At 41.5% G+C, this 17,605-nt stretch overlaps 1 protein-coding gene across 4 annotated transcripts in view; it reads right to left on the bottom strand.

The window, feature by feature from the left end:
* Positions 1-17,605, bottom strand: part of man1a2 (mannosidase, alpha, class 1A, member 2) — a 147,891-nt gene that overhangs the window by 101,634 nt on the left and 28,652 nt on the right. For all 4 annotated transcript variants that reach the window (XM_041210731.1, XM_041210734.1, XM_041210733.1 and 1 more), the window contains exons 2-3: positions 9,757-10,012; positions 2,131-2,227 (exon numbers count right to left, since the gene is read on the bottom strand). In XM_041210731.1, the coding sequence (XP_041066665.1) occupies positions 2,131-2,227; positions 9,757-10,012 (353 nt within the window). The remainder of the gene's footprint in view (positions 1-2,130; positions 2,228-9,756; positions 10,013-17,605) is intronic.

The raw sequence follows: 17,605 nt of genomic DNA, 5'->3' as shown, positions 1-17,605 counted from the left end.
ACATCCGTTCCCCTTATGAGATCAACGGGACAACTTTTGATCAATAAAGTTCGACTGACATCTAATAAATAGATATATTTATAATATTCCACTGTGGCCATTACTCAGTCTTCCATTGTGCCATAGTTTGCAGTAGTTGATGTTGTAATTCCTTTTAATTGGTCTTTGGGGCTTTATTGAAGTTCATTATATTAGATCTTTATTAGATACTCAGATAACTGGTTACCATCTTGAAAATATCTTAAACAGGGGTTAAATATAAGAATTTTTCATAATTATTATCCCTGTAAACTTCTGTCATCGTAAGATAATTCATTTCACTTACCTGGATGAGTGCAGCTCCAACAACACAAGAAGCTTGACATGATCATGGACAAAGCAGTCCACTTGATTGGCACACCATCCACAAACATTCAGTCCCTCCACCATCAAAGTTCAATAAAGTCCCAAAGACCAATTAAAAGAAATTGCAACATCAATTACAACACACTATGGCACAATGGAAGACTGAGTTATGGCCACAGTGGAATATTATAAATATATCTATTTATTAAATGTCAGGCGAACAGTGGCAGCGGTGTATATCATCTACAGGATGCACTGCAGGAACTCACCAAGGCTCCTTAGACAGCACCTTCCAAACCTACAATCAATTCTACCTAGAAGGACATGGGCAGCAGGCATATAGGAAAACCACCATCTGGAAGTTCCCCTCCAAGCCACTTACCATCCTGACTTGGAAATATATCGCCATCCCTTCACTGTCACTGGGTCAAAATCCTGGAAATCTCTCCCTAATAGCACTGTGGGCATACTTACACCACATGGACTGTAGTGGTTCAAGTTGACAGATCACCACCACCTTCTCAAGGGCAATTAGGGATGGGCAATAATTGCTGGCCTAACCAGTGATGCTCACATCCCATGAATGAATAAAAACAAAATTTTAACGTTTTCTCAATTAAAGCCTTGGTTCAAATGCCAGATCACCTCAGTTCAGTTAGCACTCTACCTCACAATCTCACAGGTGAGGAAGAGGTTCAGTTTTGGGCGTAATTGGCAATCCAGCTGCAAATGGCACCTGTTTTGAAAAGTTAATCTCCCCCTCCCCCAACCACACCAGTTTCACCTCAAACTCATTCGCAAATCAACCAATGCAAAATTCGCTATCAATTTTAAATGTCATTTATAAAACATTTTAAAATATTCCTTAATATACTTAAGCTTGCTAACTTGATGTTTAACACACCTAAAAAAAAGGTTCGCCTCAACTCCCACTAATCTATCCACCAATTACTTTAAATTTATGCCCCTTGGTTATTGAACTGTATGCTAATGGATGTAAGTTCTACCTATCCACACCACTTCGGCCCCTCAATTTTCCAAACCTCAATTACTCTCCCCTCAGTTGCTTTTGTTCCAAAAAAAAACAAACGCAGGCTATCCAATCTTTCCTAATAGCTAAAATTCCTCATTCCTGGCAAAATTCTCAAAAATCTCTTCTGTACGGTACCCCTCTCTAACGTGCTCACATTACTCCTTTAATACCAGAACCACATTATTCTAACTTATCATCTCCTACCTGCCAATGACTTACTGACCCATGTCACAAGGTTACATCTAATTCTGCACACACTAATTTTTGGTAAGAATCAATTGTTCCCCACATTTGCTCTCCACAATTGCACCTCATTTCTGCCTCCCTCCTTAAATAGTGCATATCTTGTAAATAGCTAGTTTATAATATTTAATAATCACATCATATTTACAATCAAGTAATGCATAATTTAGCTGAACACAGAAAATGCTGAATTACTCAAGCATCATTTGTGGAGAGAACTAAAGTTAATGTTTCAGATTGATGATCTTTGTCAGGCTTATTGATGATGACAAGTCATTGACCTGAATCACTAATTCTCTCTCTGCAGCTGCTGCTTGACTGCTGAGTATTCCTATCATTTTCTGTTTTCATTTCAGATTTCTAGTAACCGCAATGTTTTGCTTTTGTAAATCTGTCATTACAGTGCTCGGACTAAAAGCAAGTCCTTACATTCTCCAAGTTACCAAAGATAAAAAGGTGGCATGGGCAATGCAAACAACAGATGAGTAAATAAACATTCAAATACTTACCAAATATATTGGTGGTATGGCCCTTCCTGGAAAGTGGTTTTAACTCATTGTGTCCCCAAGCATACTGTCTATAGTTGCCCCAAGCATGCTTCATCATCTGCAAAAGGAAAACATTAATTCTTCACCTAATTTTATAACCTTTCTGCAATTAAAACAAATAAAACAAAATTTATAAAAATATAATCCAACAATTTTAAATTTCAACACCAAGTGACACCAACTGTACAATGACACCGCACCTAGAGTACTGTGTACAGTTTTGGGTTCCTTAAATAAGGCAGGGATTGCTTACTTTGGAAGCAGTTCAGGGGAGGTTCATTAGGCCTATTCCTGGGATGAAGGGTTTGTCTCATGAGGAAAGGTTGAGCTGGTTGTGCCTAGTCATTGGAGTTTAGAAAAATGAGAGGCAATCTTATTAAAACATATAAGACTCTGAGTGGGTTTGACATGGTAGGTGCTGTTTCCCCTCATAGGTCAATTTAGAACTAGGGGGCACATGTTAAAATAAGAGCTCTCTTTTTTAAACTGGAGATGAGAAGAATTTCTTCTCTCGAAGGATTGTTTGTCTTTGGAATTTTCTTTCACAGACAGCAGTGGAGGCTGGGTCACTGAATAAATTTAAGGCTGAGTTAGACAGATTTTTGATCTGCAAAGAAGTCAAAGGTTATGGAATGCAGGCAGGAAGGTGGTGTAGAGGCCACAATCAGATCAACCATGATTTTATTGAATGCCAAAACAGGCTTGAGGGGCTGACTGGCCTTCCTGTTCCTATTTCTTATGATCTTATGAACTACATCAACACAAGGGTTTGCTCAATATACCCGGTTTTGCAGTCACACAATGACAATGCTGTGCACTACTTAAAGATTCCACTATTTTTTATACATGTAATTTAATATATATGCTCAACAATCAAACATCTAACACCTGCTGCAATGTAAACAATTTAGAAACTTCTATTAAAGAAAGCTTATTCTATCAACTGTCAATTGATCTTACCCCAATATGCCCAGAGGCACAGTGTAACCACAGGTGCAACATTAACAGCATTTATAGAGAACTTGGAGAAGCTGGTGATTGTGGGAATTCAGTGCAAGGGGAAATAAAGAGAAGGTCCTTGCTGCCTTTTAACATGCAGTGGTTTGTATAAGTTTGAGACAGTGAGTATTTAAAACTAGAAACCTAAAACTAAGCTTTATTAAGTTAATTTATACTAGTTAATTAGCTTTAAAAGAAATGGGTGTGTATGATGATAGAAGCTTCAGGAAGGGTAAACATATTGACCATGGTACAGGAGGTCAGTGATGTGGCAAGAAGGAAGGCTAATATACAAACTTAGAAATGGTGATGCTCTCATGCAACTGATGCCTTCAGTTTTCTAGGCAGTATAGGTCACAGGCTTGGAAGGTGCTGTCGAAGGAGCTGTAGCAAGTTCCTACAGTATATCTTGCAGATGGTACGCATTGCAGTCACAATGCACCGGTGGTGGAAGGAATTGATGCTCGAAATGGTGGATGAGGTGCCGATCAAGCAGGCTGCTTTGTTTTGGATGGTGTTGAGCTTGAGTGTTGATGAAACTGCACTCATTTAGGTACATGAAAAATATTCCTGGTGTGTGCCTAGTAGGTGGTAGAAGGGCTTTGGGGAGTCAGAAATGATTCACTCGACACAGAATACCCAGCCTCTGATCTGCTCTTGTAGCCATGGCATTTATGTGACTGGTTTCATTATGTTTCTGGTCAATGGTGACTCCAAGGATATTAATGGTAAGGAATTTGACAATGGTAATGCCACTGAATGTCATGGGGAGGTGTTTAGACTGTCCTTTGTAGGAGATAGTCACTGCATGGCACTTAAAGTGGCAAGTAACATTTGTGACACATGACCGCCCAAGCCTGAATGTTGTCTAGGTCATGCTGCATGTGGTCACAGAATGCTTCTTTACCTGAGAAATTGCAAATGGAACTGAAGATCCTAAAATTGTCAGCAAATATCCACACTTCTGATGAAGTGGAAGATCATTGATGAAGCAGTTTAAGATGGCTGGGCCTAGGTCACTGGTATATACCTGCAGTAATCTCCTGGGGGCGAGATGATAGGCCTTCAACAACCACAACTGCCTTCCATTGAGCTGGGTATAACTCCAGGCGGTGGAGAGTTATAGTCCCCGATTTCCATTGACTTCAATTTTGCCAAGGCTCCTTGATGCTGCACTCTGTCAAATGCTGCCTCGATGTCAACGTTAGTCACTCTCATGTTTTACCCATTTCTGTTCTTTTGTCCATGTTTGGACTAAGGTTAGGAGCAGAGTGGTCTGCAGAACCCAAACTGACCACCAGCGAGGAGGTAACCGATGTGTAACTGACACAATTAATAGCACCATTAATCACATTTTCTATTAATTTGCTGATGACTTTGCATAGGCTAATGGGGTTGTAATTTGGATTTTTTCTGTTTTTTTGAGGACAGGACATTAGAACTAGTTTGGTGAAAACTCTACAGGTCAGTTCCAATGAAATGTCACAGATCTGAAATGTCAACTCTGTTTCTCTCACCACAAATGCTACCAGGCCTGCTGAATGTTTCCAACATTTTCTGTTTTTACATAAGAGTAAAGGAAATTGCCTTAAAGAGGGTGCAAAGAAGGTTCACTTGATTGATTCCAGGGGTGAGAGGGCTGTCCTATAAGAAGCCAGTGATAGAATGGGGCTAGATCCTCATAAAAGTGTTTTTCTCTTTATTCTTCCATGGGATGTGGATGTCACTGACAAGGTCAGCATTTGTTGCCCAACCCAAATTACTCTTGAACTGAGTGGCTTGCTAGGCCGTTTCAGAGGGCAGTTAAGAGTCAATCAAATTGCTGTGGATCTGGAGTCATATGTAGGCCAAGCCAGGTAAGGAGGCTGATTTCCTTCCTTAAAGGACATTAGTGAACCAGATGGCTTTTTACAGCAACTGACAATGGTTTCATGGTCACCATTACTGAGACTAGCTTTTAATTCTAGATTTATTAATTGAATTTAAATTCCACCAGCTACCGTGCTGGGATCTGAACCTGTGTCTATAGAGCATTAGCTTGGACCTCTGGATTATTAGCTCATTACCACTATGCCACCTTCTCCCCCCATGAGATGTGATCTTGTTGAAATCTATAAAATCCTCAAGAGGGCTTGACAGGGTCGAGGCAAAGGCCGTTTCCCATGGCTAGAGAGTCTAGAACTCGAGGGGAAATCTCAAGGTAAGGGGTTGACCATTTAGGAATTCATCATCCAGAGGGTGGTGGATCTTTGGAATTTTCTGCCCCTGAACACTGTGAATGCTTAGTTGATGTGTACATTCAAGACTGAGATCCGACAAGATTTTTGGTCACCATGTGCACCAGCAATATGCAGATACCACGAGAATGTGGGGTTGACGTAAAAATTCAGCCATGATCTTTTTGGATCACAGGGCAAGCTTGAGGGACTGTCTGGCTTACTCTTGCTCAAAATATTTTTTTTCGAGAGCTCCTTTTTGTTTCTCAGGGCTAATTTTTGGTTTTCAGAGGTTCCTTTTTCATTCTCACTAACTCCCTTATTAGGTACATGTACCGAAGGCTGCAGGTATTAACTTGGAATCTGCTGAAATCCTTATTCGTACCTTCATTCCTCCAGACTCAACTATTCCAGCGCACTCCTGACTGGTCTCCCATACTCTGCTCTTCTTAATCTTGAGGACATCCAAAACTCTGCTGATCTTAACTCACTGCAATTTCTATTCCCCTACGACACTGCGGTCACTGACCAATGTTGGCTCACGATCAAGCAACGTCTTGATTTTTAAATTCTCATCCATGTTTTCAAATCCCTTCATGGCCTCACTCCACCCTATATTTGCAATCTCCTCCAGTGCCACAACCCTCCAAGATATCTAATTCTGGCCTGCTATGTGTCCCCAATTTTAATCGCTCCAACATTGGTGGCCATGCCTTTAGTTGCCTAGACCTTAAATTCGGGAATACCCTTCTTACCCCTCTCTGCTTCTCTACTTCGATTTCCTCCTTTAAGACACTCACTAAAATTCACATCTTTTACCATGCTTTTGATCATTTGACCTATTTCCTTATGTGGCTTGGTGTCATACTGTATTTTATTATGCTCCTATAAAGCGCCATGGAATGTTTCATTACGCTAAAGGCGCTATATAAATTTAAGTTGCTGTATTCGACTTCATTTACTCAGATCTAAATGTCACTTTGATTCTCATCTAAGGCTTTGAGGCCTTCTGACTCCTTCTGCTCCCATCTTCAAACTTAGTTCGCTAGGACTAAAACTCAGTCCTAGTAATTTGTGTAGATCAAGAGGCCTGGCATAAATTTCTGAGGCACTTCAATCAATTTTTGTAAGGTAGCCCTTCTTGCCTTCTGCCTCTTTACCTTTAAGCTAGGTTAGCAATATCTACCATTACAAAGCTTGATCTGAGATATTAAAAACGCAACCGCATGTTGCATAATTTGAATATAATAAATATGAATAAAACAACCAGCTTCCTGTGTTGCAATGTTTTGAGCCTGTGCATTTTTGCCAGTTGGAAATGCACCAGTAAAATAATGGGCTTTTAAAAAAAAAGTGGCTCACTTTGGCTCTAGCCATTATGAAAACTGGCGATACTAGCTATACTTATTGAAAGTGAGTGCTGCTGGAGTGTAAAACTGCAGGCACACAATGCAACTTGACATGTGATGCTCGAGTCCTTTGCAAAACACAATTGCTCCCACTATCAAACCATTCACGTGGGACTCCGACAGTGGAACTGAGAGGCGAGTTTAGATAGATGTGGGGGATCGCTGTGGAGCTCAGAAAATCTGGGGAAGAGGGAATAGATTGGGACTCAAGAGTGAGGACAACGGTTACAGTCCAGGTCCAAAAGGAGATAAAGCCTCCTCTCTTACTACGAGTACCACTAATCAGTGCAGAATTAGCTCTGGCCCTTTCAGGCCCCAGGTCTCCCATCCTTGCTTTTGCTTTCTTTAAATTTATTCTTTCATGGGATGTGGCTGTTGCTGGCAAGGCCAGCATTTGTTACCTATCCATAAATGTCCTTGTACTGAACGGCTTGCTAGGCCATTTCAGAGGGCAGTTAAAAGTCAACCACATTGCTGTGGATCGGGAGTCACATGTAGGCCAGACCAGCTAAGGACAGCAGATTTCCTTCCCCAAGGGACATAAGAGAACCAGATGGGTTTTCTTTTAGAACAATCGATGATAGTTTAATGATCATCATTACTGGGACTAGCTTTATATTGCAGATTTATGAAGTGAATTCAAATTCTACCAGCTGTCATAGTGGCATTTGAACCCATGTCCCCAGATCATTACTTGGATTTCTGGGTTGCTAATCTCCCCCAATCATTGCTACTCCTCCAATCACAGATTCTGGTCTCTGGAAGATTAGCAAGATTGGGAGAGACGGAATCTGAGATTGGAAGAGTGGCTCTTCACAGATTCTGTCTCGCCTACTTACGGGGGCGACTTTTCTTTCATTGGTCATCCTATGATTGAATTTTTACAAGCCTTTTGGAGGTTTATGGGCAAATTCTCCCTCCGCCCCCATATATCTTGAGACCCGCTTGCTCCCATTAATGCTCTCATGTAGAGTGAGCATAAATTCCTAATCTATCTTTGATTTATTTTTATTTAAAAAATACCTGTAACTGAACAATGTTGTGTTAAACACGACAATAGCAGACATTAATAGGTTTAGCTTCAGGGCACTCCAATGCCACAGAGATTCAGATTTCAATTCCAGCTTTAGCTCAATTATAGTCAGTCATCCAAACAACTCAACTGTCACACCTGACTAGGACAGCAGTTGCCAAAAATAAGCAGAGGCAAGATGTCTTTGTTTAAAGACGAATACAAGTTTTTTTCTTTTTTTATTCATCCATGGGATGTGGGCTCCGCTGGCTGGGCCAGCATTTATTGCCCATCTCTAATTGCCCTTGAGAAGGTGGTGGTGAGCTGCCTTCTTGAACCGCTGCGGTCCATGCGGTGTAGGTACACCCACAGTGCTGTTAGGGAGGGAGTTCCAGGATTTTGACCCAGAGATAGTGAAGGAACAGCAATATATTTCCAAGTCAGGATGGTGATTGACTTGGAGGGGAACTTCCAGGTGGGTGGTGTTCCCATCTATCTGCTGCCTTTGTCCTTCTAGATGGTAGTGGTCGTTAGTTTTGGAGATGCTGTCGAAGGAGTCTTGGCGAAACCCTTCAATGCATCTTGCAGATGGTACACACTGCTGCTACTGTGCGTCGGTGGTGGAGGGAGTAAATGTTTGTGAATGTGGTGCCAATCAAGTAGAACACTCAGCATCCATTCTGACTGCAACAAAATACCATTGCTAGATGCCATGGGTAAATTCAGTGTCCATTTCCCTTCACTTCAAAGCCTATTACTAAGATTTTGTTCTTAAGAGGATGGGAGAGAATGGAAAGTAGCCAAACAGGCATTTTGCCAGTCCTTTTATGTATGACATTTACTACACCCAAAATTGATAGCAATATTTACTGTTTTATTATCACAATATCTATAAGTCTGTGACTAAAATGAACATGAAACTTTGTAAAGCAAATAGTCTGTTTGCTGCACATTGTTAATAATTTGGCAAGGGTATTTTCTCAGAAATGTAAAATATTAAAACAACTAAATGTAAATTAATTTGTATATTTTCTAAACACTGTAAATATCTTTTCACATTATTTTCTAAAATTACTAGAAATTAGAAGCAATGACTGAGTTGAGTTTTTACACTGTAGATGATATTTAAATTACAGAAAGTTGCATAATCAATTAAAAAAATATTCATTTAATTTTCAGGCTGCATTAGATATTTCTCTCATGAACAACACCAAGGAACATTCCCTTAAGAGAACCGCTGCTGTGTCTGTAAAGCATACGATCAGGCAACATAGTGTTATCCAGATGCAAAAATACACTCTTGTTACATAACCACCCCCCCACTAGTCTTTAGATAATGATGACTATCAGACTGCGCAGCTTTGTCCACAATCTACAAATCAATTTTTACTAACATAAACCTAACAGGAGCAAAAAAAAAATCAAGGAAGCGTACAGATTTTTCCCCTCTAGAGGGCACCATGCCATTGAATCTCTAAATTACACCAACTTCCAGTACAAATAGTCATAGAAGTTAAATAAGCAAGATCACAAGCGATAATAAATTCTGGCGCAATCTATTTTAATGATGTTGGTTGAGGGATAAATATTGGCCAAGACACTAGGGAGAACTTCTCTGCTCTTCTTTGAATAATGCCATGGAATGTTTTACATCCAATCGTTGGGGCCTTGGTTTAACATCTCATCAGAAAGAAGGCATCTACGAAACCAGCACTCCCTCAGTACTGCACTGGATTGTCTCCATGACCCAGAGACTCAGATGAGAATGTTCCACAACTGACACAATTAGTACTGTGCATAATACACTGCTTGTGCAGACCCTCTGCATGTGCAGAACCAGCTCACTACTGTCCTCAGGTAAACATAAGAGATGCAACATGTTTAGAAGGAAACTGATAAAAGCTACCACCATTCCAATTTAAACAATATATTATTCATGCTTATCACATACCTCTTTAATCTTTTCTTGTTTCTCTCTGGTGTCTGGGTCACCTGGGTCCCCATTATTGATTCCTACCAGTTTTGGGATAGGTACATGTGGTAGTTGTTTGCCTTCTCTTTTTCTCATATCTTGTACCACTCGATTTTTCTCTGTCTGAATCTCAGCACGGATTTGGTCTTTAGATTTTTTCAGCTTTTCCTTAGCCTCTTCCAGGGCCCTCTCATGATCTGCCCTAATCATCTTACGAAGCTGCTCCTCTTCTTCTCTAGGGAACACAGTGAAGACATCATATTGTCAGTAATAGATCTTTTAACAGTACAGTGGTAACAAACCACCATTTCAGAACTTAAACGTTATATGTCTAATCCTGCTGTCATTTACTGCAGAGAAAAATAATAAGCTGAAGTAAATATATTGTGATATTCAAAAAGTTAAGATTTTTTAAACAGTAGAGATAATTGTTGTAGTAATTATTAAGATAGAACAGTGTTCACAAGAGACCAAAACTCAGCTTCACCTCTAGGTTTTAGTCTTCCACCAGATATTTTACCATATTTTACACAAAAGACCACTCTAATGAGCAAGACTTTCTCCAAATGAATGTAAAGATAGGAATAAACACAAGAACACATTGACCAGAAACTGAACGAGATAAGCCATATATACTATAGCTACAAGAGTAGGTCAAAGGCTAGGAATTCTGCAGCGAGTAACTACCTCCTGACTACCCAAAACCTATCCACCATTTACAAGACACAGGTCAGGAGTGTGATGGAATACTCTCCATTTGTCTGATGAGCGCAGCTCCAACAAGGCTCAAGATGCTTGAACAAAAACAAAAATACCTGGAAAAACTCAGCAGGTCTGGCAGCATCTGCAGAGAGCAGCACAGCTAACATTTTGAGTCCAAATGACCCTTCAAAAGAACTAAGTAAAAATAGAAGAGAGGTGAATTATAAGCTGGTTTAAGGGGGGGGGGGAGGTGGTGGGACAAGTAGAGCTGGATAGAGGGCCAGTGATAGGTGGAGGTAACCAAAAGATGTCACAGACAAAAGGCTCTCTACCTTTTAGCCTTTTTTTGATCCTTTCACCCCACCCCACCCCCACTGGGGCTATCTGTACCTTGCTTGTCCCGCTAATTAGCACATTCCTTAGATAATATCACCACCTTCAACACCTCTTTGTCCTTTTGTCTGTGACATCTTTTGATTATCTCCACCCATCACTGGCCCTCTATCCAGCTCCACTTGTCCCACCCACCCACCTCCACCCCCCTTAAACCAGCTTATATTTCACCTCTCTTCTATTTTTACTTAGTTCTGTTGAACTGTCATTCGGACTCGAAACGTTAACTGCGCTCTTCTCCGTAGATGCTGCCAGACCTGCTGAGCTTTTCCAGGTATTTTTGTTTTTGTTTTGGATTTCCAGCATCCGCAGTTTTTTGCTTTTATCAAGAAGCTTGACATCATTCAAGACAAATCAGCCAGCTTGACTGGTACCACATCCACAAACATTCACTCCCTCCACCACCGATACACAGTAGCAACAGTGTACACCATCTGCAAGATGCACTGCAGGACTCACCAAGACTCCTTAGACAGCATCTTCCAAACCCACAACCACTACTATCAAGGAGGACAAGGGTAGCAGACACATGGGAGCACCACCACCTGCAAGTTCGCCTCCAAGCCATTCACCACCCTGACTAGGAAATATATCGCCATTCTGTCACTGTTGCTGGGTCAAAATCCTGGAACTCCCTCTTTAATAGCACTGTGGGTGTACCTATAGCACATGGACTGCTGCGGCTCAAGGTGGCTCACCACCACCTTCTCAAGGGCAATGAGGGATGGCAATAAATGCTGGCCTAGCCAGCGAAGCCCACATCCCAATGATGGATAAAAGAAGATGATGATAATAGAAAATACTCCGTGTCTAGCAGCATCTGAGGGGAGAGGAATAGAGTTAATATTTCAAGTTGTTACAATTTCTGCAGAGGCTGACAACTTTTAAAAAGAAATTTGAACTTCCAGTTAATAGCTGGAAGGATGACATGACAAGATTTCAAGTTTTAAGACTTTTACTGTAACAAAAGGTTGAAAGAACTATTGACTTAAAAACTTTTTGTAGGCAATTTATATTTAACACCACCAAACAAAACACTCCCCTTTTCCTTTTAGCACAACTAAAACACACTTCACAGATATGCTTTACACTGTGCGTTAAGTAGACAATCAGCTCCCCTGGAACCAGTCTTGGCTCCTAAGGCTTTACTTCTTTCTTTTCCTTCCTCAGCCTGGTAACCTTTAATCTCAGAATTGTCTTTCACAGTGAGGTTCTTCCCCACCCCAGCATCCCCCCCATCCACCCACCTCCAGAGATTATTCCTATAGTGCAAGCTAGATGAATCATCCAGCCTCATCTTAAGCAAGTGCAAAAACATGGAAAGGAGAAGGGGAGGAAAAAGCAAAAGGTGAGGTCCGTCATAACGTGGAAGGCAGGAGAGATTAAATAACAAGGCAACAGTGGCAATAACGGGGCAAGAAACAAAAGATGGGTCCAGAAGACTAGAAAACGTCAATACAAACACATAAGCAAGGGGCAGGAGAAGTTAATTTGACCCCTCAAGCTTGCTTCGCCATTCAATAAGATCATGGCTGATCTGATCATAGCTCTAACTCCACATTCCCACCTACCTCTGACAATCAGCGATTCATTACCAACAGCTGCTGTCTGAACAAATGGGTGCAGTGGTTGTGATTTGAAATTAGTGAATTCAATGTTGAGCTCAGAAGGCTGCAAAGTGCCTAACTAAAAGATGAGGTGTTGTTCCTTGATCTTCCAATCAGCTTCATTAGGACAGTATAAACGGTCAAAGGCAAAAAGAGGTCAAAGTGAGAATAGGGCAGGGAATTAAAGTGACAAGCAACCAGAAGCTCAGGGTCACGCATGTGGCCAAAGCAGAGATGCTCCAAAAATCTGTCACGCAATCTGTGTTTGGTCTCCACAATGTAAAGAAGACCACGTAGTGAGCAGCAAATCAGCTTACTGAAATGAAAGAAGCACAAGCAAATTGTTGTTTCATCCAATAGGAGTATATAGAGCCCCGAACAATGGGAAAGGAAGAGGGTAAAATGACATGCTTTGCAGCTCTTGCAATTGAATGGGAAGGTGACATAGATAATCGAAGAGTGGACCAGGGACCGGTGCCTTCGGAATGCTGGGAGGAGAGGGAAAGATATACTTGGTGGTGGCATCAGAGCGAAGGATGTGATTTTAATGCGGGAGCTGGTGGAATGGATGATGAGGACAATGGGAGCCTCATCATGGTTCTGGGAGGGGTGTAAATTCTTGGTTGAGAAAAAAGGAAGACTTATCAGAAGCACAGGTATGGAAAATGGCATAATCTGTTCTGATGCAACAGAGGTAGAGAAACTGCGGGAATGGACTAGAACTCTTACTGGAAGTGGAGTGGGTGGGAGTGCAATTAATGTAGCTGTGGGATAGACTTATAGTAGTCTATCTTCAGAAATGAGGATAAATAACTTGACAAAAGGCGGGGAAGAATTGAAGACAGACCATGTGAAAGCGAGGGAAGCAGGGAAATTAGAAGCAAAGTTGATATATATGGAGGGAGGAAGTCAGCGGAGACAAAGGAGAAGTTGCTTCAATGTGAGAACACATTCAGCCAAGCAGGTGGTGGTAGATGGAGAGTGACTGGGACTCCATCCAAGGGGTTAAAAAACAGCTCTCAGAACACTCTGGAAGGAGATGGAGATGTAGATGGATTAGGCAACAGTTAGGGCCCTTAAACTGGAAACTATTAAAGTGATGGCATGAGAAGAAACTGGACAAAGAAAAAAATACACAAGGTTTAAACAAATCAGCTCTTTAGGCAAGAATAGGTTGAAACCATGGGTCCACCTGCCTGTGGATCTTGGAAAGGAAGTAGAAGCGGGCTGTGTAGGATTGCAAGACTCTGAGGTTGTGCAGTGAAGATCTACAGAAGTGAAGAGATCAGCAACAATTTGAGAAACAATGGTTTGATGTTCGATGGCGAGGACCTCATCTGGGGGATAGAAGATGTCAGAAAGTTGATGTTAAACCTCAAAAAGTAGAGGGTAATTCACTGAACAATGGTATTACCTTCATCAGAAGGTTTAATTGCAATGTTAGAGTTGGACCTTAGAGAGCAGGAGAGATAGATTAGAATGAGTGGGCAAAGCAGAAAAACTTAGGTGGCTGATGTCACTTTGGAAGTTCGCAATGAAAATACCTAGAAAGGATAAGAAGATAGAGCAAGGACTCTGGGTGGAATGAGAATTCTGAAGATGGGACAAAGGGCCTGCTAGGGTTGGGGGAAGACTCCTGGCCAAATAAGTGAATGGGGTCAAAGGAAGAGCAGCTCAGCAGCATGCCAAGCTCAAAATACATTGAAGAGAGCCCTTATGCCCCACCTCAATGACCAACAGCTTCACTCCTTCCTGAGCAAATCCAGGAGATGCAGCACTTACATTTTTACCTTCCCCCTTCCCACAATCCAGAGCCACAAACACTGCTGCCAGGTGAAATAGCAACGTTTGTGTACTTCTTTCAATTTAGTATACTGTACTCACTACTCACCATGCTGTATTCTCTACATTGGGGAAACCAAATGCAAACTGGACGCTTGCTTTGCGGACCTCCTCCATTCAGTCCACAAGTATGTCCAAGCTTCTGGTTGCTTGCAATTTTAATATTCCCACCTACTCTCATTCTGACCTCTCTGTCCTCAGCCTACTACGTAAAGTGTTCTAATCAAGTTCAACGGAAACTCAAGGAATGGCACCTCATCCTTATGGCCTTCAGGGCTCAACATTAAGTTCAACAATTTCAGATGATAACCACTGCTCATCATTTTTTCAGAAAGCAGCTGGTATTGATAATTCTGCTAATGTCATTTCCCACTCTTTCCAACCCGTCTTTTATTTACTTACTTGTCCCATTATCACTTCATTGCTTTGCACCATCATTCCTTTGGTCAGTTAATCTCTCCTGCCTTCCCTTTTGTTCTTTCCACTCCTCACCCTCCCTAAAACCTAATGCATTTCTGGATGAGCTGAAATTTAAAGAAAATGGAGAATGAGAGGCCAACTCAGCAAGCATTAGTGTAATCAAGTCTTACAAAAGTTTAGCAGATGAATTGGCGTAGGATACAAAGTCAGCAGCTCAGCTCAGGTCTTCGTTTGTTCATTGTCACCATAGCCTTAATGGGGCCATTGACATAGTCTTGCTTTTTCTCTGGTTTTCTTCAAGCCTCCCTCAGTCCATGTCTCAATGTTATCCGTTAACCACCCATCAAATTTTTCTTCTTCCTTGTATTTTTACCCGCAATTTGTCCTTCAATTATTGCCAGAACAAGGCTGTCGGGCCTTTGTTACCAGTGTCTGTGCTTGGCTATTCTCTCTATAACTGTACTTAGAAAACCTTTTGATTCCTGAACTTCTACTTTTGATCTAACCCACTCATTTGTCTTTCTGTCCATTCAGCTGCCTCTGAACATCTTCCACCATACCCACATTACAAAGGCTCTTTTCCACCTCTCATCTTCCTCCTTCAGAGTCCAACTCTCACTTCCATAGAGTGTAACATTCCACACTAGTGACTGTACTAGACATTTTCTCAACTTCATGCTGATGCTTTTCCAGACACTACTTAAGTCACTAGTCATGCCTCTTCCCAGGACTAATGAAACCTGGATTTCATTCTTGAATTTAACTTATGTTTACCATGAAGCCTAAATGCTTGAATTCATCCACTGCTTCTATCTCAGTGTTTCCAATCTCGACTTTTCCATTACTATTTAAAACCATAACATTGTGCTTTGTCTCATTTATGCTCAGTCCAAAAAACTCATTGGGCTGGACTTTATGGACACCCCCACAAGTCAAGTTTTCAGCTGAGATAGGTGGGGGAAAGTAAAATATGACAGGTGGCTAAGCCCACCACCTTCCCGCCCACTCCCAACCCGTTCCCCTGAAAATGGTAGATGGGCGCTGCCATTTTTTAAAATATAATTAACAGCATTTGAGCTTGTTAACAAGCCAACTGACCCAAATATTATACTGCCCATGCCATTATATGGTTGGGCTGGGCAGGCAGGCAGGAGTGGGGAGCCCAGTTTTTGTAACCCAATTGGTTAAAAGGCAGGAAGGAACCTCTTTCAATGGAGAGTGCCCTGATTGTGCATGGGGGGCATTTCCCCTCCCCCACCCACACCCTGTTTGTCGCTTCCCACTTAGCCACCAAAACTTGCCCCCCACTCTCCTTCCTAGACTCCCCAGATCCTCCCTGTACAAAAACCCAACTTGCCTCTCTCCAGGATTCATGTGGCCTTCATCCCGGGGCCTGCTTGCAGTCCCAGCAGCACCTACTACTGAGTCCTGGCGCTGCTGGGGCTGTTAAAGCTCCCAGTCAATCAGATTGGCTGGTAACTCTCAAGGACAGGACTTCCTCCCACTAGGGCGGAGTCCCTCACCTCAAGGCCGCTGGGTGTGCGTTATGGTTGCATGGCAGCCCTATTTAACATCAATTTGTTTGGAACTGACATTTCTTTCAAAGGAAGTAGTACACCCCCCTGTAAAATTCAACCCATTGTGTCATTTGACGACGCCTGCCATAGCCAGAACAAAGAAAGAGCCAGAGACTGACAGTATGGTGTCATCAGTTCGAAACAGGAGAATACAGACTACCATAACTCGTCACTTAAGTATAAACTATCAATAACATTTATTGAAGATATAGGTTAAACAGTAGAATAACATTATTCACTCGGTTACAGGATTTCTAATTTATTATCCCTGGAATACAGAAAAAGGCCTTGTAATCCTGGCTGATGTCCCACATTCTACCCTCCATAACTCAGAGGTTATCCAAAACTTTGCTGCCCTTGTCTGAACTCGCACCAAGTCCTGTTCGCTGATCACCTGTATACGTGCTGATTGGCAATGACACCCAGTCAAGCTACATTTCTATTTTGAACTTCTCAACCTGGTTTAGAAATCCATCTCTCCCTCTGAACCCCCGAGATATCAACGCTCATCTAATCCTGGACCCTTGGGCATCGCCAATTTTGATCTCTCCACCAGCAGAGGCTGCGCCTTCAGCTGCTTAGGCCCTAAGCTCTGGAATTCATCATAAATTTCTCCACCTCGTTTTCCTCCTTTAAACACTCCTTATTAAAACCTGCCTCTGACAAAAATCTGACCTAATCCTAATGTGGCTCAATGTCATGTTTTGTTTTATGATGCAATGAAGTGCGTTTTGGACATTTCTTTATGTTGAAAGCATGATGTAAATATAAGTTATTGTTTGCTTATAACAAAAATCCCCAGACATCAAATCTCCATTAATTGCTTTTTTGAAACCTTTTCAAAGGTAGCTAAAACGTAGAGAATACAGTAAATGTGGCTCACCAATCTAAATGATTATAGGAAATTTTCAGCACAGGACCTTGCCAAACAAACTCTCTCTTTTTTTGATTAGCTTTACCCACCATGCTTTTAAAGTGCCTTTTCCCTTAAACATGTCCAATGGTTTTTTTTTGAACTGACAGGTGTGTGACACAAACAGAAGCCCAACACACTCCAGAATCTCCAAATTACTGAGAAATTCTCACAGGTTTGGTTTATGTTTGTGCAGTTTCTGTTTCCCTTTGGTAGCAGAAAGATGGGCACTCCATTTTGGGCATACACCCCACTTGCACAAGTTGACAGCAGTTACTCTTCATATCTTTCTGCAAAGGCAAAGACAATTGCCAGTTGTCATTAGGCAATAATTGCATTTATACAGCATCTTTAACATGAGAAAACGTTCCTAA

Source organism: Carcharodon carcharias, chromosome 18 (assembly GCF_017639515.1).
Source record: "Carcharodon carcharias isolate sCarCar2 chromosome 18, sCarCar2.pri, whole genome shotgun sequence".
NCBI classification, from domain to species: domain Eukaryota; kingdom Metazoa; phylum Chordata; class Chondrichthyes; order Lamniformes; family Lamnidae; genus Carcharodon; species Carcharodon carcharias.
The sequence above is the reverse complement of the archived record's forward strand: the minus strand, read 5'-3'. Positions and strand labels throughout refer to the sequence as shown.